Raw genomic sequence first — 25,721 nt, forward strand, 5'->3', positions numbered from 1 at the left:
GAGATTGCACGTTTAGCTCGACTAAGTAATGGTGCATCGGCATCTATAATGGCTGATACACTCAACTATACACTAGAACTATGTCAATCGACAAACAATCTTGCGTCTCTCCGCCAAGCTTATATCCAGTCTCTCGGACCTCTTCTTGGAACTAGTTTTTCATTTGAGCTGGACTTGCGTGCATCGTCTCTAAACGTTGCTCAGCTGTTGGAAGTGTCAAAAAAGCTTTATGAGTTGTTGATATCTCGCGACGATGCCAAAGTTTTGAGATTATGTGGATGGACAGTTGGTTCTATACTATGGTCTCTTGGATACGCTTTGGATAGCGACGGCACACGTTCTGTGCGACGTCGTGAACCACGCACTTACCACCGCCTAAATGTGAATTCTTCGTTTTTACGTGGTATTCACGACAGACTTCAAAGATCTATTTTCGAAAAGGGTATGCCTGAAACATTGTGCCGACACTTTGTTCTCTATGATTTTTTCTTATTTTAACTCTATATTCTACGTCTTTGTACTGTAGATATTGATATCTCTCTCACATTAATGAATGTTATGGTTCGTGTCGAATCAGCCTTGCCATTGACTGATTGGTCTCCACTGTTTGAGGGTCTGATAAACCTTGATGAGTCGCTTCGAATGCCGATTTTGCTTTTATCACGAAAGCAATCTCAGCATGACTCGTCGAAATGTTTTTCAGATTTTTTTACCAGCCAGCTGAAAATAATTGCACTATCTCTCTCATCACTTTCAGCGGAAAGTTTACCAAATCATTTACGTTTTATTGAATTTGCTTGTTCTTTTGAAAGCATTTCTACTTTGCTTAAGCTTGGCGGGATTCAAAGTGATACCACTTCACTAGTAACTGTCAAGAGTACAATTTCCGTTTCTAGTGCAAGAATATTGGATATTTTGACACCACTGTTGCGATACCTTTATTTAGTGGAGCAGGAAGTTGAAAACACATGGCAGATTACTGTTGCGGAAGCTATTATAAAAACGCTGCCTGCGCAATCCACTCGATCTTTACTTCACCGAGATATTGCACGTCTCGCTTTGCAGCTTTTGGAGGAAGACCATAGCATTGTGCAAACTGATTCTAGCGCAAAGGCCACATGCTATCTCGTTGAATGTGTACTGACTGATAGCTCATGTACCGAGACACTGATTCGTCGTTTGGATGGATATGCTTTAAACCCTTCAACACGGCGTTTGTGGATTCTTGGATCAGTGGTTGTCTTGGCATCATCTGCCAATCAATCAGAAGGCATATTTATTAAAGCTCTCAAGAATGCGTTTTTGGAAGGATGCCCAAACACGGTTACTGCGTGTGTACACAGTTTGCTGACGGTGGTCTCCATCAAAGCAGTTGAAAAGCAAATTGTGATGGATTGGATCAGTAAAATGTTGGATGTAGCAATTCTTTTAGCCATCTCTTGTGGATCCAACACAGCAAGTCTGAGTGCTCTCCATGCCATTTGGAACTACGCGATTTCTGGACTGTTATCGCTAGGTTGGGGATCTTTGAGCATAAAGTCTGTTGCTACTGATCTGAATTCTTCAAATGTGATGGAATTGAATTCCATATTAAAAGAATTTGTCTTGGTTCTTGTACCTGTTGATGCATGGCCTCAAATCAAATACGAAGCAATCAATATTTTCCAACGATTGCTGCTTGATGCCCATAAAAGCCATACTCTTACCACGAGTCTTCAAGTCTCTGGTGTCAATAAGCGGCTGGTAACCTTGTTGAATTGTATAACGACTTCTGCATCTTCCATTTCAAAAAGTGTCATTGAAAAAGAGGATGTCGACTCGTCCTTTATTGGCCCACTTGTTTGTGTTTTGAAACGACTTACCGCTTAATGTCTGGTCTGTTTTAAATCCACAGCAATATATATCGGATTGCCTTATCTAGACTCTATACACTATTTGATATAAATACACTTTAATAAGCGAGTATGTTTATTAGCTTTTGATGAATAAATTGCAAGAAAAATCACAATGCTAGTGACATATACATTCATGTCTATGCAAATCGCAATCAACAAGCAAAAAATGTAGTCAAATATTAAAACATTCCTTCAAGTGTTCCATTTAGCACAATTTCTGTGGGAAACGTTAATGTATGGATTTCCAAAGAAGTGGAGCCACTGTTTGCAAGTTCGAGCATCAGATTGCTCTTGACATGTTTTACAGAGTTGTTAATTGTTGCAACAGTAATATGCGGGATTTTGTTGCTACAAGGCATTTCTGGATAAGTTCCAGTCACTTCAATTGCCATAAGCATGCCATCCCATGCAATTTTTTTGATACATACTTGAACAGGCTGCATAGGGGAGAATAGATATTTATCAGCATCGCCAAGAGTAAGCGCGTCGATTTGGCTGTTCGGCTCTGACTTCAATGAAGCCGAGCCATTTATTTTCCCATTAATAGCAGTACGATACCACCACTCTAGATATCTGTTGTATATATCCCCCGTGTTTTGAAATCCAAGCGTAACATGCCACCCATTTTTCCTATGGGCATCAACTCGTCCGCTTTTCACCAATTTAGACCAAAATCCATCCAAAGCCAATTTAGAATCACTGAATAGTGTTTCTAAAATTGGTTCCAGATCTTCAGCAATTTTGATGGCAAAATACCGAGGTCGCTTTTTTTTGGGTAGGCCAGAGATATTAAGATTTTGAGTCAGAGAAACTAAATTGGCGTCGGTAGATTCGGGCAGAGTGTTTTTTGGCCGGTTATTAATGGATTGTGCAGCTGATGATATAGAGGCCAAAGATTGATTAGCTGGAAGTTTGTATTCTAAAGCAAATTGAACTGATGATACCATATCCGATGGATCCGGAGATTTCCATCCAAGTGCTTGAATAATCAACTCGGCATTTTGAGCTACAGAGTTTTTGACATTAAGAGATATAACTTGATCAAACATGGAGTCGGCTGGATTCAACCTATCAAAACGTGATCGTTTGTTGACAAACCCATGAATTATGCCGCGCAACTTTGGATCTTTTGAAGTCAATGTTTGGTGATTGTCACCTCTGAAAATCAAGCAATTAGAGTTTTCTATCAGCATAATCAAAAATCATTTCTATAGTAATCAAACATAGTATCACTGCATTTAAACTACCTGCTATTGATTCGATTGGTAGTGAGACGGATCAGCTCGTTTTTGTCAGCCTTTTCCACACCCCAGTCTAATGCAACCAACTTTCCATTTGGATATGCCCCCCTAAACGAGATTGACAACTTTTCACGATGTTGATAGAGATGATTGTTGCGATCAGCAAACACAATGTCTTTGGTTTTGAATGAATTGATAACCTTGGCTAGAAAAAGCGAAGCAGTCCCCTTTTTTGATTTGATATCATCACTTTGAACGTGCTCTATTGGGAACATGTTTGCTAGCGCCCGTGCAAGAGTAGTCTTTCCTATCCCAACAGTCGCAATAGGCACCAATAAAATCTTTTGATTTGCACTGTCAATACCATTCAAAGAAATCGAGGTAGAACCATTAGTTCCTGTGGATGGAAGCAGACTTGCATGTTCTGTTTGGACATAACTCTCATTAGCAAGTTTCAATATCTCACTGCCACAGATACTTTTCAGTCCTTGTTCACGTAAAAACAAGTTGCGAGTGTAAATAATTCCCTTCATCTGAGTATACTTGGCAAACAAATGCGGTTTCTCTTTACGCTTATTAACCACCCATGCCATGTAATTTCCTGTGAGTGCATGACGCGGCGTGAAGCGATCTGCTCGACCATGTAAAATAGCCATTGTAGCTTCACGCCATTCGCGGAACATAAGATAAGGCTCATCATACTTGATTTTAAATAGATAAGTCGCTTGCTGCGATGTTTTGCTCAAACCGTGCGTATTTAGTTGACTGCGTACAACAAACCCTTCAATCGGACGACCTTTATAGCTTCCTGTCTTTCCACATTCCTCTGCCAGTGCACGAATATCTATTGTATCAAGCCAATAAATATGTGATTAGAGTTGGTGATCGATTGATTGGTACAGTAGACTCCATCAGTAATATACAAGCATCAATGGCATATTACCTGCTACAGTATCTCTGATTAGAAATTCAACCAGAAAGAATCCAAATCTTTTTGCAAACACTGAAAGTCTTTCAACACTCCAAGTGATAAATTCGGGAGTGTTTTGATTGATTCCATGCAAATACAGACCACGACGGTCAGGTGGATACTCCAAAATATGCTCTTCAAACTCGTCATCGGCAAGCTTAAATTACAAGAAACAATTAGTCTTGATGTTGATGCGCCTGAACATAGTAGATTCCAGCTATTGGGTACTAATTTAACATGTCTAGACATCAATCCATACCTCAAACACAGCAGTTATGTTGTGTTCTGTAAGAAACTCGGCCAATTCCTTGCGAGTTGAACCAGACTGTTTTAAATGGGTATCCAGCCATCTTTCTCCCATGTCTGCATGAGACGGAGCTTCTCGGTTTGAATCCTTGGATGGACCCAATGCATGCTTGGATGTAACTAAAATATGGCCCTCGACTGCAGCTATAAATATAATACATCCGTTCTCCTTGAGTGTGATCTCATACGGACCGACAGCATTTTTTTCAATATAGTCCCATGTAGTGGTAGGGACTTCTCCGACTAATCAGCAGTGGAATTGAGTAAAACAAAGAGTCTTGATTTAGTCCAATTGCTCAATGACATATTTTAGAATACAACCATAACTCTTGAGCCATACATACCATTGAAAAACTTGTCGTATCCACGAGCAACAATCATCCAGCTTCCAGGCACATCTGGGACTTGTCTTACAAACAAGCCTCTAGCCTGCACAGGCAAGACGTCACTATGCTTTTTGAATGCCCACTCAACGCAGCTGTACGAGTAGATGGGGATATGCACATCAGGTTCTGGTCTAAAGTCATACTGATTACAGCTAGCGAGGGATTTGGATCTTGTCAGACCATTTATACCCTTTTGAATATTTTTAAAAGCATCTACCATAGCATTGGTGGATTGATACGAAGACGTGCTGCTCATGTTGCGACTGGATGAAATGGCTTGGGATCGCAAGTGATAAACTGACGGTTTTTATAGTAATTTGGCTTATTACCAAATCCCAACTCAACCAGAAAACTGTTTACACCTGGCTAGCTACGCCACAAGTGACTTTGTCGACTCGGATGAGTCGATCGATCGTATTCAGTTATTAGAATATTCGCACAGCTTCGATGTCTCACGAAACCTTGTTTATTCTTCAACTCAAACCATTAGAAAGTTGACTGTACAGCTGAAGTTTAGTACTGGTAAAAGAAAGTATTTAAGCTTCACTATTCTTGTTCTACTTGGTAGCCTTGCTTACAAGTGACTATCTCAATTGTGATCAAGAATACCTCTGAATAAAAATACTACAGGTCAAGCAAGTGGGATTTGAAAAATTAAACTATTCAGATATTAACGAGAAGGAAAGGGATTTCAAATATAAGCTAGCATGATGGCTAGAGGCAGTATAGTTTGGCTTGATCAGCAGTCTAGTTTAACCAAGAAACTTTACTGCAATATCGTACAAGAGAACCGATCTGGTACGTGATAACTTTGGTGCAAAGCTGGGTGCTTTATAACTTGCTCTCTCAGCATTAACAACTAATAAATTACCAATAAGCATTTTAGTAATTTAGAAGCAATTAAAATATGCAATGTGAAATTCTCTTGAATAGTATATTGCATGCATATGTTCTATTACACTACTTACGCTTATGGAGGAAAAAGTCTCTTGACATTGCATCCATCTGAATAAGCGGCGGATCTGGTATTTCAGGCAAAAACGATGGAACGCCAGCCTTGCTGGCAATTTGAATTCTATCAAACAAGCATCTTTGTCAGTATACAATTTAAGCAACCAAGTTCCACAAGTATATACTACCTATATCCTTCCTCTTCGGGAGTTACCAAAGCAACAACATGGTTTTGATGTGAAGTAATACTAGAAAGATCAAACGCAGTCTTTTCATCTTGAAAAATTATCATGACAATGTCGTTTCCAATATGCCTTTTTCGTTCCAACTGTTGCTTGTCTTCGGGTTTGTGAGGGAGGAGCGTGGCAACATGGTACATGATCTCATATCCTTGCCATTTGGTATACACTGACTGGATTCCTGTATTATTGGCTATTATGTTTAAACACCAATATATGAAAATTCAATTAAACGTCTGAATTCAGCAGATGTGGCACATTTATACAAAAGTTTAAAATGCAACCACTTACCTCCAGAAACATCTAAACCAGCACGATAACCTCTCCATCCACTCAACTCGATCGTTTCACCAAGAAAAGTCAAAAACTTTTTGTAAGCAGGGGATGCGTTTTCTGAATAGTATCAATAATTAGCAAAGCTGTTTAAAATCAATGCAGTATTTAGATAGTATTGATAGGCTTGAATCATACCATGAGTATTGCATAATGCATGCTCTTCAGTTGTTTGACCACTAGAAATATATTCCACGCCAAATTTATACGAACGAATAACTTGGCGTTCTTCCATGGATAACAGTTCAGATGGAAGACTAGAGTCTTTACATAGCTTGAGAAAATGAGATGGAACAGTATATCCCATCGAGGATATGATGTTTTCTAAAGTGGGGGATAGTCCAAAAAGCTTTCGCATCGTGCTTCTCTGAACTTTGACTATAGCAACAGAGAGTCGTTCTGTACCAAGATTTGATCGAATCAGTGCCTTGTATATCGTACCGTCCTTGGCTAGCGAAATGGCCAATGGCCCGCGCGGCGAATCTGGCGCAAGATAGTTTTGGTGGACTAGTATGGATTCAGAAATCAAACAGTCGCATCCAAGGCCAGATATAAAAGTCAGTTTGTATATATTTTTAAAAATAAAGCTTACTAGTTTGAGATTATGATAGGTGTGTTTAAACAGTAATATGCAATGGGCGTTGCAAGCCATTAGCCATTACTGGCATTTAAAACAGGTATATTCACGTAAAATGAATCACTAGACAGGGAAACCAAAGTGCATAAACAGCCAGTCATGAATGATTGATACCAATTGCCACTACATTTACTGGACAACACTGTGTCCTGAACTCTAGTTGATTGGTCTTTGCTTATTTTTGTATAAGCAACTGAACAAATACTCGCATTGCAGGTTCAATAAATTCCACTTGTTCAATCTCTTTCCATCCAATCCAAATATTGGGTGATTGCATGGAAACAACAGTTGCATTCCTAGACTGCAACATTTGTCCTTTTAACCACACATGCATCTGTCAGGATCCAACAATAAGCTTGTACAGACTCGAAAACAATCAAATCCAATATCTGGATTGCAATGCATGAATCTGGTTTCAAACTTGGTGATCGTACAACGTATGGCTACACCAAAAAAGAAAGAGCAGGTTTAAAAGGAATAATTTGATTGTGCATCACATGATGGACGCTATGTTTAGAAGAGTTGAGGCTATTAAAGAAGCAATATAGTCAACTTTTAGTAGGAAAGCACAGTGAATAGCTGACCATTGTCTATTTCAAAACAGTCACTGCAAGATACAAGTGTTCCATTTTGAACGAGTGTTCAATACGGGAGGCGCGCATCACCATCCTGCAATATGAATATCAAGCACAATTGCCAACCAAAATATCGTCAAAATCATGCTGTGTACTTGGTAGGCGATAAGCTAGTCACCCCATCCCAATATTTTAGCAAGCACTCTATAAGGTGCTCTACACAGTACCTATATACCACATCTAGTTTGACCCGTATAAGATATATCATGGGAGCGCGATGAGATGTCTATAATAGTGGTGCCTGGTCATTTACCTTTGCCAAGAAAATTATCCCTATACCATAGAACGTCCTTTTCACTCTCTTGCAAGAGGGATTCTTGAACTCCAGTTACTCGTGCATTAGGGTTTTCGGTCAGTATTTTCCAGTCTGATTTTCCAACTGATGCGGACATCAGGTTCGATAGTAGCTTACTGGATTTAAGTTTGCTCTTTTTGGATGTTGATTCTATCAGCTGAGCAAAACACGCTAAACGCCTTTTTGGCTGATAGTGTTGCAGGACAAATAAGATATTTGACCAAATGGCGTCAAGCATGACATTAGTGGCTGTTTCTACATTTCGTGATGGTTCATGAATGGCAGCTTGCAACCGTCGCCACAGGTGATCAGCTCTTTAGATTTGCAGCAACATGCTGTATTGTTCCAGCATATAAAGTGAGGATTTTGAGTTCCGGGGGCTTTACTACGACTGGTGACAAAATTCAGTAAATTGCTATTACTAGGCGGAATATTGCCAAAATAAGCGACAATGAAAACAGTTTTGTATCCATCTACTCTGAATCCCAATGGACTATTGGAATATAATTTTATTTAGACATTCAGTTCTGATAATATTCATATAGCAATGGCTATTCTAAACTTTGATCATTGTCAAATTATAGTGGGGCAGAAATAAGACTAGTGATCCATAGTACAAAAAAACTAGAGTATGATATCAGTTTGGTTATTCGTGGAGTGGTGCATTCACCAACAAATATCAATATAAACTTGTTCGAATTGACACTGTAGCTACTCATGCATGCCACTTGCTCTATATATACCATGTCTTGATTTAATATCAAGCTGCATGCTTTATCGGAATTGATATCAAATCATCATTAAATTTGCCAACGCTCATCGGTTTAATATCAAAGCATGTTTAATTTCAAGTGGTTTAAATCTAGCTTTAATTCAAAACCAGTCGAGTGTACATCGCAGATAGAGACTTGAAATGAACTATTCTCACGATATACAGTTAGTATTCCGAAAATGAAGTATGGCCAGTGGAACTGGCATGTGCTCGTGCATCTTTCTCGCCAACCAAAGGCTGTAGTATTAGTTTGACACAAACACAATGAGTCTATACACAAATGATTCAAAAATAACGAGTCAGGTTATACATTTCATCGACATACCAGTAAGCAAATGCCGCACTTGAGAGTGAAATCGACCATATTGGTAAATTTTCGTTGCTAAATAAAACAGTGAGTTTATTGCAAAATATATCTGTATCATTGACAATATTAAAGCCTAGTTTCAATACCGTTTTCCAAATCTCAGCCAACTTTATTGCTCCGCGTGCGATATCGTCTGCTTCTTGATTTTTAAATAGCCTTTGTTCAAAGTCGTGAGGAGCATTTTCTGCTGGTGTCCAAGAGATGGCATCATAGTGAATTCCTGTGTACATGACAAATATCCTTGATTCATATTGATTTTCACCTAATAGTAAACAAAGCAACAAGAAACACCAAAATGAGCAATCTCCAGCACACAATTTTTAATATAGCAAAAACAACTGCTTACCAAGTCTACTCATTCGGGTAGTAGCGACATCTATCAAATCTATTTCTAAAAACAAGAGATTGAATATAAATGTATTAACGAGTTTAATTCCAATTCAAATACAAGATCAAGTATTCGATACTACGTACCCACTTTGTAATGCTCAGACAAAATAGCGAGTTCAATACCACCTCCCCAAGAATTTGGCTTGAGTATCCAGCTGGCGTATACAGAGGGATCTTTTCCTAGTATAGCAGCATTGTAGTGTATTGGGTCTGCCAGAATTTTGCTTGAAACGACTAGTTTAAACGATAGGTTTAGCCATTCAAATAAACTGGTATGACGACAAACTGATTCAGTGCATTTGGCATGGCAAATCAATAATACCGTTTCTTAATTTAGAAGATATTTCTGGATTGTTCTCCAGCAGATAACTTGGATTATACAAGGAGATGTTAGCAAGTATTGCTGCCGAGTAATAGTATCCACGCAAGCAATAGCTTACCCGATCGATCGAAACAAGCAGCTATTGTCATCCTTCATTTCACGGACTACCAATATGCCACCATTGACAGGGATGGAAGTAGCAGGGATAGATTTTGAAGCGGGGACAGTATGTGGTTTGGTAAGTTCTACACTAGCACCCAGAGTAGTATTTCTATCGACAATCAATTGCTCGCCGTCCTTGATTCCGCATGCAGAGATGGTATCGGTATCGGCTCCAGTAACAAGTTTTGGCGGAAATCCAAATTTAACTATTAGACCAAGCCAATGAGCAGATGCCGTTAATAAGAACAATATCAGATACTGACTATAAAAAGCAAGGGTTGAAGCAGAAGAGGATTGACTCAACTGGACTGAGTCATGACAGGGATTCCAGTTACAGCAGCCAGAGAAGCTTTGAGATCAGCGAGACTGGAAGTAGAGTCTAGACCAGCACCAAATGTGTCGACGCCTTTTGCATGCCTACAACGAAGTCTCTGTACATGAGTCAGTGATGATGTGGTTTATAGTGATGTTAGTAAGCAGGATTGTACATACCATCGTGAATGGGCTGGAGAGTGCTGATACTCAGTAAGACTTCAATGGTAGTAAATCACGTGTAGTTGGATGTCAGAAGCGAGTGTATCTGAAGTCTAGGATCATAACCAGCAATAGCAAGAAATAATCAGAAATAATTAGAAAGTAATGTCATGAATCAAGCCAGAATACTACACTAGAATGGCACGCTTTATTCAGCATCAACATGTCGAATAGTGACTGATCGACATGTTGATGATGCATTGGTTCAAGTCGAATTACTAAACTCTGGTTTTACCGGATTCTGATTGTATTCTGCTAAATCAATGAATTCCACTACGAATTCTACTACGAATTCAACCGCTGGTCCAGATTCTGGTGCTGTTCCTCCCACCGGTGGGATTATTGAAGCATTGATGCTCTTGGTCTTTGATGTTCTTGCCTTTGTGAGCCAACTGCAGTCGGATCCAAAAGGCGCCATCAGCAACCATCAGCATCTTGTTGTCTTGCTTCTGATAATGCTCGTTACTCCTATCCTCTTTAAACTGATTTCAAAGTTCTCTCTTTCTACTCAGGTATCTATATTACTGATCCTAATCTTATGAGTTACAGACCGAGTCGCCCCACTTTGTTCTGTTCATGTTCTGGTAGTTTTTCTTTATTCATATGCTGTAGTCTATACTAGTATCTAGTATGAATTGCTATGGGATCACTAGATACTGTGTTTCTAATGTCTTGAGGCACATACTACCAATTTCAACCATCTTGTGCTGATTGTTTATGCACTTGTCCTGTCTTGTCATTTGCTTTGATCAAACTATGAGTTTGATGAGAATGCCTCAAATACCACGGCATGGATCTGTTTAATAGTCGCTATTCTATTCTTTATCGCTTTGATCAATCTTCAGCTGGAAAATCCAGTGTCACTATTTACTGACAATATATTTGATATCTAACAAGGCAGGAGTAGATCTTCGATTAGCAGGAAATGTTGAGGAGGAGGCAAAGGAACTGGAAGAGGAAATTTGCAAGGCTCCCGTTACCGAAGCCATTTGGGAGATTGGTGTCAGTGCCAAATCTGCCTCTGTTGTCGAGGAAGGTGTCGTTCGTGTAGTTGCGTTTACCAAAAATCTGCGTCCTCCCACTGCCGAGCATATTGTTGCTACTCTGATCAAGGCCATTGCTCGTCCCGAGTTTTTGACCAAGTCGCCTGTGCGTCGTCCAAAAATCGCCATGTTTTTATCTTCCCGTACCTGCTCTGACGCAATCGTTTCCAAAGTCGCTTCTATCATGAATGACAAGTGCGGCATACGTGTCACTACTAGCGAAGCTCTTGCTCCAGAGCTTTCTAAAATCCAAAAGAAACGATCAAAGGAAATCTTGCAACAAGAGGCAAAGGATCAGGTTACGACCCCACGCGGTGTAAAGAATCTTGATATTAAGCTGCTGCCTATGCCCAACCGTTTTTGTTTTACGTGCAAAAAAGAAATTCTTACCAAACCTAGCCAGTGCAGTGCTTGCAAAGCTGTCATTTACTGCTCTGCAGAATGTGCTGTATGTATTGTTGTTTTAACGTTAAAGTGTTGGATTTAAATTGTATCGGTTTTGATGTTATTAACACTCTGTTGAACCACATTAGAAAAAAGATTGGCCTCAGCATAAGCCCATGTGTGGTCTGCTCAAAATCAATGTCGCCCATTTGGAGGAGTGGAAGCTTCATAATCTGCCTTTTGATTTTTATACCGAAAAATCTCCTTTGGCTTCATACAATCAAGTTCCTTTCCTTAGCCAGCAGGGGTATCACAATGTTGGCATATTTCGTCGTCTCTGTGGCTGCTATAACAATGTTGCCTGTGGTGAAATGGCAGCTAATATGCTTGCTCAGATCCAGGACACCAATCCGTCAGCACAAGAAAAGTTTACTATGCTCGGTCTACCAGATGAGATGTACCCATTATCTAAGCCTTTTCCTAAAGACTTTGATGTCAATACAATTGTGGACTGGAAAACGCTATTTGAGGCTCGTGGATGGTCGTTTGACAATCCAGCCGCGCTTGTTCTTGACATTCCCATGACTATTTGGTACCTCACTAATCGTTTTGTTATACAGGGTCTTGCCGCTCAAAAAAAAGGTATGCTTTTGCAATCATGGATCTATTATCCAGCACAACACTAGTCGCATCTGCCTTTTTATTTCTGACAATCTATACAATTAATTGTTTATACCCAAATGTTTAAACAGAGCCTTGCCTTATCACCATTCACCTGGTGGGTGTCGAAATTGAGGCCGATTACATGGGACTATTTGAGGTTCTTTTGCCCATGTTTCCCGGTTGCCATGTAGCAATCCATATGATTGGGCCATCTATTTCCAAGGACATCAAGGCAAAACATCGATCCATTGCCATGCGCAGCGAAGCTTCCGATAGTAGTATTTTTATTTCTTTCAACACGGATCTCTACTTGCCCAAATATCTTGAAGGAACTGCTTTCCCCATTCCACCCAACCTTCCCGATGAGATCAAGACCAAGTTCAATTTTGGTGTAGGCAAGCCTGATTTGGTCATTGCTCTTAATGCAGCTGTCATGTCATACAAAGAATGGAAACCGTGCGTTCAGATGCTGATAGAGGCCAATCAAAAGGCAGTGTTTACAGATGGACTTGAGCAGATGGGCGATGCACTGGGCTCCAATCTACCTCACCTTGGATCTAAACTGTCAGTCAAGGCAACTCCTAACCCCTTCCGTCATCCCGTGTATCAGTACAAACCAGACGTTAATCTCCCATCATGGTCTAATGGGTTTTACTTTGGAATTGGTCCACTTTGAGTTCAAAATAAAAATGCTGTAAGCAAATGTTGCAAGCAAATACTTTTATTTCAAGTTTAGATCTACATCTGTATACACGTAAAACGGAGTATCATTACAACTGTATTCACATGAATGAAGTACCAAATGTTAAAATGCATGATAAACAATCATGTTTGATTAGTGCCAATCTTACTGGACAATAATTTTTTTGAATTCTTAGTTTACCAATCGCTGTGCTCATTCTTGTACAAAAATACAGAGCAAATGCTGATATTTCTGTTCCAATACACTCGAGACCTTTTAAACAGCGACATGCAACACTCAGACTGCCATTTCATTGAGCAATACTCCATTTCACAAACCATCTGTCTGATTAACATGGTTCACCAACTGTTCAACAGAGGTTTGAAGCTACACTCATAGTCCTTTATTTTCTATTCTTGAACCCCACAAAAAAATGATTCTAGCGTCTGGAATGGACCAACACCAACGCACGATGCCATCCAAATACCAAAAAATTGAGAGTTTTGATAAAAGAATCAGTTTATAGTAGAAAACCCGAATATCTAACCATTGCGTATTCCAAAACAACCAATACAAAATAAATACAAGTGTTGAATACAAATTTAAATACTGTTTATTTCAGAGGTAGTTACTTCAAGATCAATACAGTATTTCATGTTACATGAATATAATTATTGGAGATGCCAAAACAACCAACTCGGTCAAATACAACTTAAAAATATACCGCTTCTCAGGTGCAAAGCATGCCATAGAAGAAAAGGACACACCCTGTGTTTTTAGAAGCGGTTAATGCATTACCGCTTAATATTTGTCACCGGGAACGTGAGATCGACCACAGAGCAAAGTCGAGCTCGAACTAGTGGTGCAGTGTTTATTGTTCAAGTGGAAAAAGATTCGGTGAAAAAAACTAATATTTATAGTAATTAAATCTACCTGGGGATGAGCTGATTGTTTTTTCAAGTGGAGTACTTTCCCCAATCCAGTTGAGCAGTGAGATTGGGTTGGACATGTACTGATGGATGTGATGCTATATTGTACAAGAGCATTAAGAGAACTGACTCATGATCTCAATACATTTTTTATTCCATGAGATCTAATAATAATTTATAAATGCCACTAAACACTTGTAATAGCTGCTTAGTGTGTTGCAAGTATTGGATTGGAAACTATATATTTATTTACCACCATTACACCCATATTCATGTAAGGCGAAACAAGACAAAGGAATCAGTAAACAGTCATGAAATGACTTGTCGGTTTATTGGACAATATTATGTCATGAACTCTCTAGTTGACTGGTTTTCATATTCGTTTTTGAATAAAAAATTGAATGCTCATATTACAGCTTCAGTAAATCCCACAAAGTCAAATTCAACTTTATCCGTGTACAAATCATGTCATTAGATATGGGTTCAACACCCTATGCAGATACAGAGCTGAAAGAACAGTCAACAGAACACCAAAAAATCAGCGAATTGTCTCAAAATATTGCCATCAGCGCCATTGCGGAGCAGTTTTTGGATGTCCCAGAAGTCAGTTTGGAAATGCGAGCATATCTGGTTCAAACCACACTTCCAACAGTTGTATTATCACTCGAAAAATTGATTATCGAAGTGGAGAGACGCAAAAACCTTGAATGCGATGGTATAGACAAGAGCTTGAAAAATGAATGCTCCAGGTCCATTGAGCTTGCCGACTCTCAAACAACTTTAGACGACGCAACCAATATGCAATACGATTTACCCAAGGATAGATTTGACGCGCTCAACTGGCTTGGTATGTTACTTTAGACAGCCAAATAGTGGAATAACATCAATATAATGGATGCATGGGCATGATTGTTTTAAAGTACTATATTGATCCAATCTATATACTTTTTTACCAAAAACTTTTTAGCACAACACTTGTTTCGAAACAATCCTACATACTCCAACTTTTCCGAAGAAACATCATCACCATATGTCAAAAGCATAAAGGCTGTAGCCGAAGGACTTTATAAAAAAATATCAGATTTGGTTGCTTTCAAGGAAGCAAAAAAAATTGCAGACGAGTTGGCCAAGCAGGATGAGATTGAAAGAATTAAACTTGCTCAGATTGCACGAATCGACGAAAACAGGCGCATCTTTACTAGCTTGCTTGGCTCAACATTCAAAATTTGGACTACATCTATATGGAGAAAACAGCCAGGAGTGCTTTACCGTTCAGAGATTGTAATTATACATTTGCTTATATGTTTTAATGTAGTTTTTAAAGTCTGATGGCTAACTGCTGCGCAAACATGGATTAAAACTAAATATACAATCGTTTTGCAATACTAATAGATTGAAGAGTTCAAAAGTGTAGCGCAAACTACCGATATTCAGTCATGTCCGGAGCTATACGCTAAAGTGATTGAGCAGTGCGAATATATCTCAAAGGAAAAATCCAGCATGAACATTGATATTCCTCCAAACAATTTACTGTTTGATCCATCCGAGCCAATCTATGCCCTGGATCCAGCAGCAGTAGAACGATGGGACTGCAATTTTTTTACAAAGATGAATCTTAAACTTATGTGCATGTGGAGCGTCAATGAACTAACCAATTTTCTTCGAGTTCTCTCATCAAAAGTCAGTGGTCACAGCACACTGCTCAATACAGTATATAAAGAACATCTGTACGTACCCAAATTCAAACTTTCTCCAAACTCTACCGTCAATGATTGGCTTGAAGCACTGTTGCCAATTTCAGAGGTGTTGAAGCTGGACGATTCGATTCACGAGGATGCAGCCTCTAAAGCATTCAAAGACTTTTGTTTGGGAAAATCCAATCCGCGATTCCAGAATGAGACTGATACAGACATTACCGCAGATTCTGACGACACTGTGGCGGTATCGGAGAGTATTTATAAAGGTTTTGCTAAAGGAATTTTAGGAGAATTTGGCACTGATTTGTTCTGCAGTCTAATGACTCAAATCAAAAAAGAAGTCGAGGAAGAGCAGATTCATGCCGAAAAGCGTACAGCGCGAGCTAATGCTGCCATAACAGCGTCTCAAATAAGCTCTGCCGTAAAAGCACAGCTGGAAACAAAAAATCAAGCTCTTGATCAAATAGGCAGCTTTCTTGCTTGCCTTTTAGAGCCAAGTGGAGTTTTGCGAGTTGGATACCTTATCAAAATTCTCACTATTATCATTGATAATCCTGATATTTCTCCTACAGTATTGAAACTTTTATCTAGTATCAGATCACACCTTGGATCGCTTGAAACAGTGTCTATAAAAGAAATGCTGATCAAAATTGAATCCATATGTGAATCTGATATTCAAGGGCTGGCTGAAATGGTTCCATTGCTGACGTGGGCACTCGATGTGGTGACGAGCAAAGCTGCAGAGTCTAAAGAAAATACATTTTCTCGATCTAAAATTGAACAGGAAGCACTGGAAGAAATTGAAACAATGGCATTGCAAACTGATTTATCTGTTTCCACTGCTTGCAACGCTTTTATCAATGTTCTAGAAAATGCATTTCAAAAAATTCATCCAAATAGCAAGGCATTTGGCCGAGTTTCGTTGGTTGAAACTGCTCTCACCGGATTGACTAATGGACACGATAAGCTTACCGATGAAGATTTAATTGCTTCAAGTGGAGTTATCGAATCATTTATGCGCACAGTAGCTACCAGCAAGGAGCTCAGATCTACTCATTTGGGACTAACCACAAACGAAGGCTCTGGCATTGACTACCATATTATTTTACTTGAAAATAATGTTTTAATTGAGGATGTGGCATCAAATGCAATGCTGTCGGAAGATTCATTTGTAACAGCGGTAACTAAAAACATTCAATCTAACGAGCAAGCTAAATTTATGGGTGTCTCTTTGGTTTCAGCGCAAGATAAACCATTTGGCGCATTTGATATGGTTATGTGTGGACCTGAAATACTTACTCGCGCTGATATGGATTTTTCCAAGGTAGCTGATGAATGAGTAACAATGCTATGTTTTTTGGTCGACTATTTTAAATCACAAATTTGAGGCAAAGTAACTGATTTTATTTGCATTGCTAGCTTGCGGTATCTCGATTAGTAAGTCTTTTAACCCGCATAGAGAATCGTATCAAGTCAATTGAGGTGGCAAAATCGGCCATGAGCTATTTGTCTAGCCGATGCAGTGCTGAAATTCAAATCTTTATAGTTGAGCCAAATCCTAAATCACTTGATCCCGAAATTTTTCAAATCGAGTCCGTTTCTTTATCTACACCAGAAGCATCTTATCCGCAGTCCGAGTCGCGTTCAATTCAGGCTTCACCTTACATTAGACCATGGTCATCTAGGCTTTCTAAAGTTGAAAAAGATGATATCCCTGGCCTGTAAGTGGTTTTTATTCTTCATGCAAAAGTCGTGCATTACAACTATTTTTAATACTAACTTCACTATTGATCCATAACTACAGTTCGGAAAAGCTTGTGGAAGTATGTACTACAGGATTGGCAATCACGGTGCCAGAAAATCAAATCGGATATTGTGTAATTCCAATTAATAATGCAAATGGAGAGTGCATTGCATTGGTGACTCTCAAATCTGACAGCAACATGGAGGCTTTGGATGAACGTGTAAAAGAAATATCCAAACTCTGTAAATTAATTGCTGGAGCTTTAGAAAATTTTAAAGAAAGTCAATTTGGAGCAGTAGAAAGCACACAAAGTGTGCATCTGGGTAAGTGGGTTGAAAACTATATATGCCGTTTCTAGCCATAGATTGACTAACTTGCAGCTGATGCATCAACCAATACCTCTTATAAAACCAATTGAATGCATACATAGATGCCAGTTCAATTGATGAGATGACTCGGCGACGATTTATTTTTGGAAAAATAGTTCTTGGATATGTACGAGAGTTGTTGCTCAAAATGGACAATCGGGCTTTGGCGGAACTTCGTAGCTACAAGAAACCTCCAAAATCCGTGCATCGTCTTGTCAAAGGCGTGCTGTATATTTTTGGAAAAACACCAAAAGAAGGTATGGTGCTGATTTATCATTTGATTTAGAATCCAATTTTTAATCTTTTGGTTTGATATAGTCAAAATCTGGTTAGACACAGTCAAGGTAAGTTGATGCGCGATCTTGGACTATAAATAAGGTGGCTTATGCAGTTTTTATGTCCTTTAGCTATTTACAATGGAAATTGTCAAAAAAATGATTCATTATGACCCTACAGCTATTCAGAAAAAGATCCGGTTTACACGAGTCAAAAGGATTCTAAAAAGTATGTATTTTCATGAAAAATTTAAAATGTATATGGCTGCATCAATCTAAATTACCGTTTTTATCAAAGTGGTGCCTTTCCAAGATCAAGGAGCTGATAAAAACTACGTGGGATCACCGGCGCAAATTATCCGTGATTGGCTCACAGTTGTGGTTGAGCTTAGAGATCAAGCAGTTACTGCACGTCGTGCAAGACCCGATGTGTTTGCTCTTGCATCGCCTGAATCGACAATTATGGAGGATGCTGATGAAGAGGAAGAGGATGTGGAGAAAACAGCTAGTGATGGAAATATATATGAGGCAGACACCAAGATAGCATCACATAGCGAACTGAATTCCCAGCCAAATGATATAGCAGATAATATGGTGGGTGAAGATACTGAAGGATCGCAGTTGGATCTTACTGTTCGGTTTGGTGATGAAGATGTGGTAGCAACTACCGACGCGCCAAAAATATAGACTCTTGGTGTCCATGTTGCATTATCATTTACAGTCGTACTCACATAAAATAGAACACTTTTCTGTATCTATCCTTGTGATTGTCTTTATTTTTGTTTGAAATAAACAATTATTAATTACCCGTTGCGCTTTCTTACTAGAAACTGGCTACTCAATAAACATTCACGATTCTTGAATAAACACAATATTGTTCAGTAAACTGACAAACCACTTCATGATTGTTTATCATATACACTGACTCTTTCGTTTAGCGTTCCGTTTAGATGAATACGGATGTAATCGTACTTTTGATAACAAGTGTGATCCCATTGCTGAGCAGACATGACTCGAAATGCAATGACTAATAAAACGAACCGTGAAATAAGTATTTACAAGAACTTTGACGAGTGTGTCAAGAGCAGCGTGATAACAGTGTTGATTTGAACGCAGTTATTTGAAACTGATACCACATACAGTTCAAGATGCCATTAGAGCACCAAAAATGGTCGACGGAAGTTTCCGTTAGAACACAAAATTCGCCAAACAAGTATAATCAATTCAGCAGTACATATACCATCCTTGTCTTGATAAACTCCTATGTGGAAGTGGCAAACCCCTTTCAAGATTCTTCCTTCAAAACAGCAGATTTTGAATGTTGACCATATTCAGAATAGTCCTAGCTGCCAATCAGACCAGCCATCAACGCATCTTGCAGCGAGTTCGGACCAGTCAGATTCACCACCACCAAATAGCATTCTATACACACCCAAAGAACTGCTACTTTCTCAAGAACAGGAGACCTGTATTCCACTATGTCAACTATTAGAATCCTTTTCACCTATATTTCAGCATCAGCTGCTGTATGTGCTAAATAGCGAGTTGAGTTGGATCATGCTGATTCCAGATATTTGCCCATGGATTAGCAACACCGCCTCCAAAGCATTAATTTTAAACTCTTCAAAAAAGCAGTATCAAATGCCTTACAAACGAAATCGATTTGGTTTGATTCAAAAAAGCTGTCAACAGGTAAAGTTTTTTATCTGATTGCACCAGATATATGCATCCATGAATCGCATTAATTTTGAAAATTGTGTTTTTATATTAGGCTTTATCAGATACTCCCAAAGTGACTGAATCCGAGGTTGCCAACGCCATTAAATCGCTCGATGTTTTTATTGAAGCATGCGAATCTAGTAGTAATCAGGATGGTTTTAGCGCTATCATTTTATCACTAAGGCTTATTGAGCATTGCCAGCATCTATTGAATATACGACAAATCTCACCAGTCACCAACAATCAAACTATTCTTTGTATAATCAGTTTACTAGAACGACTGTCAAATCAAACATACAGTAGCATTTTAGCTTCTACACATGCTTTACCAACAATACTATGTGTAGCAGAGTATCTTTTTTCTTGCATGGCATTTACAAATCAACGATGGGTCAATTGGAATGAGCATATTGAAACTGTTATTTTCAAAGACACTGAAAGCACAGGCTGGGAGTTTGAAAATCAGGACATTCATCGACTGCTTTTAACATGCTCCAAGTTTTTAAAATCAGCTACTTCATCCATGGATCAGCTATATCAATCAGCTATTCATATTTCATACATTCATATTATTGGTATTTTGATAGCCGAGTATCCGACGTGTGCTATTCAAATTCTTTCCAATTCTACTACATGGGCTTCATTGGTTGGCTGTTCAGATAAACCTTCATACTATGACAAACGGATTAAAAATGCGTCTATAGCCCAAGTTCAGTTCTATAAAATATTTTCGCAGTGGTCATTGATTAGACTCATGGATCATTTGGCCCCTACAAAAGCTTATTCGCCCATCGTAAATCCGCTCGAGACAAAAATGGAAACCGAGTTAGAACCTGTACGAGTTCATTTTGATTCATCTACGCTTTTGGCATTTTTGCTCAAGTATCCATCATCTGTTTGGATGGAACAATGTGAATCCGCTTCTACGATAATAGACTTTGATATTTCACAGACATCGCAGTCATTTTTACTACCTCCATTTGTCCTACCCTTTAATCAAGCCGAGCTTTGCGATTGGTTATCTATACCGTTTGAATCAAATAATGTGTCTATAAAATTGGCAACATCTTGGCAGCTTGATTTAACTTTGGGCGTCATTCAAAAGTCATTTATACGACTCAGTGATAAAGATGATAAATTGGTTTTTTCCAATTTACAAACTGTATTTGATCAAATCCGCTTGGCCCTATCACCTTGTTCATCTTGGCTATCTACCTCTACCACAATATTACATTGTCAGAGCGCTGCATCATGCCTTTTATTTATCAGCAATTTAACAATAGACACTCTTGACTACTCTCAGCTATGGAAGGATGAGCTTTTCGAGGCCATACTTGGCTGTGGATTTGTGGATCTTTTGTTTGATTTACACATGTTCTTTCCTTCTACACTCTTATCCATGCCAACCATTTCATCAGATATACAATGTCAGCTTGTCTTTTTTGTGGCACGTATACTATCCCAGTTTACTACGTATTCAAGTCAAGGAAGTCAGTTATTATCCGACAAGATTATTCAATTGGTTTCTATCAAAACCCACATTGATCAATATCAGATCTGGCTTCAATTTTTTATCAACGTATACGGAAGCGCGTTACATCCGTTTCAAGTATTTCACACCGATCCTAGTTTATTCACGGCATTATTCTGTACATTTTTTTCATGCAGCTCAGTCAATAATCTCAATTGTCGCTGCACAATGTTTGCATTGCTTTTTACAATCAGCAATCGAAATCAACAGGCATTCGAGAGTCTGTTTTATCAGAATGAGGATGTACGACTTTTTCTTTTTGGTATGCTATCTACAGAAGACCCCTTGGTTATATCTACATCATTAGGCATGATATTCCATAATATGCAAGCTTTATGTTGCCATCAAACTGATATATGCGTGTTGATACCTCGCCGAGATGTTGCTGTAAAGGTGTTTGAAAGATTATTGACGTTTTTGTCTATGCACACATTTATACCTTCTCAGCATTGTCTTGCTGCTCTTATATTTGAAAAAATCTGCACACTTTTTAAAAGCAGCCAAGCATCTGCGATACTCGAGTACACAATATCCCAAACACATTGGATGAATCATCTTGTTGATACTATTCTTGACAGATACTCTGAAAACGTTGTTGAAAAGTCTTGGAAATGTCATGCCGATGATGCTAATGAGATATTTGAACTGATTATGAAGTGCATTCAGCATACACTTGAATGGATTCCCCATAGTCGATTAGCTTTTTATGCAGCCGACGGTTATAGCAAGGTGTATAGTAAAATTCAGAACGTGAATCTTATGTCAGACAAGCTAATGGAAAGGTTTGTAAGTATGTTTTGTAATTTTGGGGTATCTTCAAATGCGCCAGTACTTCGAGATACAACAAGCGTTGCAAGTTTTTTGCTTCTTTATCCTAAATTTACTCAAAGACATCAACACGATGCGACATATCGATTGAGAGAACTTGTACAATCTAGTCATGAAAACATTACTGTTTGTCGACAAGCTGGTCTACTGACGTTTCTTCTCAAAACTGCTTTTCCCACGGCAGTTGACAAGAATCATGTCAAAGCAATCGTCGATATTATTATTCAGCTGGTATCATATTCCCTTAGCATTTCTGACGCTAAAACCCTGTTTCAACAGTTGAAACATCATGATACGTTTGTTTCAGCTCAAGCGCACCATTCAGATCATGAAGCAGCTTCTACTGGTACTCAAGCGCCATCGCCTATTTTTACGCCTATTTGCTATCTTCCAACAATACACGATGAGCTACTCAATGCCATTACCATCGCTGTTCAAGCTGATTCCATACAAGAAAACATTGACTACTTTGCCTTTCGACAAAAACAATCATATATACAACTTCCAATACTTACGCGATGGCCAGATCCCACTGGACGGGGATACTCGGTGTATATCAACTTTTTATCGTCGGCTTTTGCTACTGATACTTTTAGTCAGATACTTTTATCAATGATGTCTCCTTTTGGGTCTGGAGAGCAGTTGAGTATTGAAGATCACTCACTTGTTATTACGGTTTTTTCTCCACCGGATCCTCCTATTTCCACAAAGATTGTTGCCCCATCGGTAATACCTGGAAAATGGTACTCTTTGATTGTTACACATTCCACTGGAATATTCAACTTGACTACTTCTACTGTATACATGAATGGTGTAATGGTGTGGAAAGGTAACGCACCTTTTACCAAATCTACTGAAAATGTTCAGGGCTATGTCGGATCCAGTGTCACGTACAATACCGATGGGTCTTGTATTTTATCGCCGTCGTTTTCCGGTTATATATCTGCTGTTGCGCTTTTCAATTATGTCTTGTCTTCAGAAATCATACAAACGCTGCATTTTGGACCACCAGAGGATGTGGAAATTCAGTCGGATGTTTATCACTTTCAGCTTCTTTCTTCACAGCAACAGCCTCTATTATTTCTAACTCCGCTATCTGTTTCTGGGACAAATTGTCGCAACCTGTCTACTTATGATCAAGTAAAATTGCATGGCGATGCCACACTACATAGCGTGGCATGTGTTTCAGTTCGTACATTTGCAAATGCGATTCAGTGTCTTGGCGGTCTAAAAGTCCTTTATCCTCTTTTTTGCCAAGTCAGTTTTCCAGTCTATGAATGTGAAAAAACCATATACTATCAGTCATCTCCCCAGGAACGAACCTGTTTTGTATTTTCTTTAATCACTACTGCGCTTTCGCAAAGTCCTTTGCTCATGAATCAATTTTTTGAATCAAATGGTGTTCGAACAATCTCGCTTTTGTTGCAAAAAGCGTGTTTATCTGACCTATCATTTCAAATACTTGAAGAGATGATCAAGATGCGCAAGGTACATTGGCACTGCACTCACGTAATACATTATTTAAAAGTTTTAAAATATCTGCTAACTGCCTTGACTAGGTGTGTGCTTCTTTTTCTCAACTAGTTGCAGCGATTGACGAATACTTGATTTTTGAACCTCAAATTTGGTCGCATAGCAGCAGTACTATGCTTAAGACTTATTTTGACGAAATTCAAAAACTACTATTGCAATACAATGAGCTTAACGACAAGTTTGGATTGCGATTCTGGTTGGATGCGATTGAGCAACACTACGGCTGTTTTAAAATGACGGGCGATGAACATCACGCATGGAGGTTTGCAGTCAATCTTCTTAAACCTCCAGTATATTTGGATGATACGAGTCCAATCATTGAAAGTCTTTGGTGCTCTATATATAATCACGCATCTTTGCCTTTATATCGGATTTTTCTTAATTCAGACAGCCTGCATGGCCAGACTTTTATAGCAAAGCTTCTTGATTCTGTAGATCTCGATATTGTATTCAGATTCATGGATAGTTCAGTTGAGATGATCAGAACATTGGTATATGATTGGATTGTTTTTGTTCTTCTTTCAGACTCGATCCAATATTTTCGATTGCAAAAAGCCTTGTTGGATATTCATCCATCTGTTATATTTGGAATTTCAAAAAACTATCCATTGACTAAGCATCTATACGAATGCCTTTTAAAATTGGCTTGCATTTCAATCGATGCCAAACGAACTAGAACAAATACAATTGTAATGCAAACAGTTGAATCTACACTTGCAGTTTCAGCAGCATGTGAAGATCCCAAAATCGAATTTTCAAAATCGGCGCCTGAGCTGTCAACAAGCAGTGCAAAGACTGGGTTTGAAGCAAGCAATTGCTTGATTGTAAATTCTGGTTTTTTAAAAGTGCTTTTGGATTTGCTGGTTTCCTGTCAAGATGTTCGACCAGAAGTTTCTGGGCAACTTGGAGATGATTTATTGACAATCATTTCATTTCCCGCAAACATTTCAACTTGTCGTCAGATAATGAGTCTTCCAATTATGATTGCTATTATTAGCCGAATATGCAATTCTGGAAACACCGGTTCATTAGACGAAACAGTTTTTCAGATGACTGTAAAAGGTATGATTGTCTAATGCCCGTTGGATTTTCTACTTGCAAAAACTAACCTTTTTATTTTAACCATACCTTGGTTTAGAAACTAAAACTCCAGTAACTTTATTAAAAGTGTTAGTTTGCCTCATTAGCCAACCGGATGATTTGAGTATTATCCAAACGAATCTAGTAGAAGAGTCTATTGTCGCGTTATGTTTGCTGCTTCCAGTTAATTTGGCCTATTTTATAATTCAAACCCTCATTGTCATGCTGATTGATATCACTTTAAACAAACTTGATAGCCGATCAATACTGTCAGATTTAGATATTGTAAGAATGATTTTTGCATATAAGAAAACTACAAATACTGTAAACTAATATTTATTAAATACACAGCAAAGTTTGTCAAGTTTTGCAAGCTTGATTGATCAATTTTTGTTTCATAAGCTGGATATTCTTAGTGGTTTAAAGCTGGAATATGGCGATGCAATGTATACCTGGTCAAGTTTACTCCAACAAACCAAAAGTGAGTTTTTATCAGCTTGTTTGTAGTCATGACATCGGTGTATTGCTATGGATAACTGTTTGGGATCAGTCGAGTTCTCACTTTTGAATTGATTTGATTGTGCAGCCATAGCAACAACCTCGTCAAAAAGAGTTTCGACAACGGATCTAGCAGTGCATACTTCAAATCCTTTTGACGAATATCCGGATTTGGCTAAAGCATATTCCACATTTATTGCAAAACTTATTGAAAGCAAGCAGCTTAGACCGCGAAAGGGATACCATTTTATGTGGAAGGTACACAATCTGGTATAAACATACGACCATATTAAAACTGTGGATAATTCAATC

The 25,721-nt window shown here is 38.6% G+C and overlaps 7 protein-coding genes across 7 annotated transcripts; 3 read left to right on the forward strand and 4 right to left on the reverse strand.

The window, feature by feature from the left end:
• Positions 1-767: 767 nt before the first annotated feature.
• Positions 768-1,485, reverse strand: BATDEDRAFT_36662 (uncharacterized protein). Its single transcript, XM_006676800.1, has one exon. It carries the CDS (start codon positions 1,479-1,481, stop codon positions 1,260-1,262), a length of 222 nt encoding a protein of 73 aa, XP_006676863.1. The 5' UTR covers positions 1,482-1,485; the 3' UTR covers positions 768-1,259.
• Positions 1,486-1,946: 461 nt separating this feature from the next.
• BATDEDRAFT_34495 (tRNA ligase) lies at positions 1,947-5,064 on the reverse strand. Its single transcript, XM_006676761.1, has 5 exons — positions 4,757-5,064; positions 4,366-4,655; positions 4,080-4,263; positions 3,143-3,980; positions 1,947-3,053 (listed from the first exon to the last, which is right to left on the reverse strand). Exons 1-5 carry the CDS (start codon positions 5,052-5,054, stop codon positions 2,075-2,077), a joined length of 2,589 nt encoding a protein of 862 aa, XP_006676824.1. The 5' UTR covers positions 5,055-5,064; the 3' UTR covers positions 1,947-2,074.
• Positions 5,065-5,550: 486 nt separating this feature from the next.
• Positions 5,551-7,985, reverse strand: BATDEDRAFT_9490 (uncharacterized protein; the record flags this gene model as incomplete). Its single annotated transcript, XM_006676456.1, has 6 exons — positions 5,551-5,657; positions 5,767-5,873; positions 5,938-6,181; positions 6,280-6,381; positions 6,460-6,828; positions 7,847-7,985. 6 exons carry the CDS (start codon positions 7,983-7,985, stop codon positions 5,551-5,553), a joined length of 1,068 nt encoding a protein of 355 aa, XP_006676519.1.
• An 840-nt stretch (positions 7,986-8,825) lies between these two features.
• On the reverse strand, positions 8,826-9,916 carry BATDEDRAFT_9386 (ubiquitin-specific protease OTU1; the record flags this gene model as incomplete). Its single annotated transcript, XM_006676444.1, has 6 exons — positions 8,826-8,897; positions 8,986-9,042; positions 9,114-9,331; positions 9,502-9,651; positions 9,740-9,786; positions 9,858-9,916. Coding segments are annotated over 6 exons (603 nt in total), but the record flags the coding sequence as incomplete, so codon positions are not given.
• A 763-nt stretch (positions 9,917-10,679) lies between these two features.
• On the forward strand, positions 10,680-13,238 carry BATDEDRAFT_34496 (uncharacterized protein). Its single transcript, XM_006676762.1, has 4 exons — positions 10,680-10,947; positions 11,333-11,926; positions 12,012-12,504; positions 12,615-13,238. Exons 1-4 carry the CDS (start codon positions 10,699-10,701, stop codon positions 13,199-13,201), a joined length of 1,923 nt encoding a protein of 640 aa, XP_006676825.1. The 5' UTR covers positions 10,680-10,698; the 3' UTR covers positions 13,202-13,238.
• Positions 13,239-14,601: 1,363 nt separating this feature from the next.
• On the forward strand, positions 14,602-18,907 carry BATDEDRAFT_86689 (uncharacterized protein; the record flags this gene model as incomplete). The annotated part of the gene is made up of 9 exons (XM_006676894.1): positions 14,602-14,983; positions 15,104-15,417; positions 15,529-17,157; positions 17,253-17,554; positions 17,638-17,900; positions 18,008-18,202; positions 18,264-18,289; positions 18,353-18,449; positions 18,519-18,907. 9 exons carry the CDS (start codon positions 14,602-14,604, stop codon positions 18,905-18,907), a joined length of 3,597 nt encoding a protein of 1,198 aa, XP_006676957.1.
• Positions 18,908-19,368: 461 nt separating this feature from the next.
• On the forward strand, positions 19,369-25,685 carry BATDEDRAFT_34497 (uncharacterized protein; the record flags this gene model as incomplete). The annotated part of the gene is made up of 8 exons (XM_006676763.1): positions 19,369-19,433; positions 19,762-19,912; positions 19,992-20,082; positions 20,287-23,786; positions 23,858-24,893; positions 24,970-25,196; positions 25,263-25,392; positions 25,498-25,685. The coding sequence occupies 8 exons, from the start codon at positions 19,369-19,371 to the stop codon at positions 25,683-25,685; spliced, it is 5,388 nt and encodes a 1,795-aa protein (XP_006676826.1).
• Positions 25,686-25,721: the final 36 nt, after the last annotated feature.

Source organism: Batrachochytrium dendrobatidis (genome assembly GCF_000203795.2).
Source record: "Batrachochytrium dendrobatidis JAM81 unplaced genomic scaffold BATDEscaffold_2, whole genome shotgun sequence".
In the NCBI taxonomy this organism is placed as follows: Eukaryota; Fungi; Chytridiomycota; class Chytridiomycetes; order Rhizophydiales; genus Batrachochytrium; species Batrachochytrium dendrobatidis.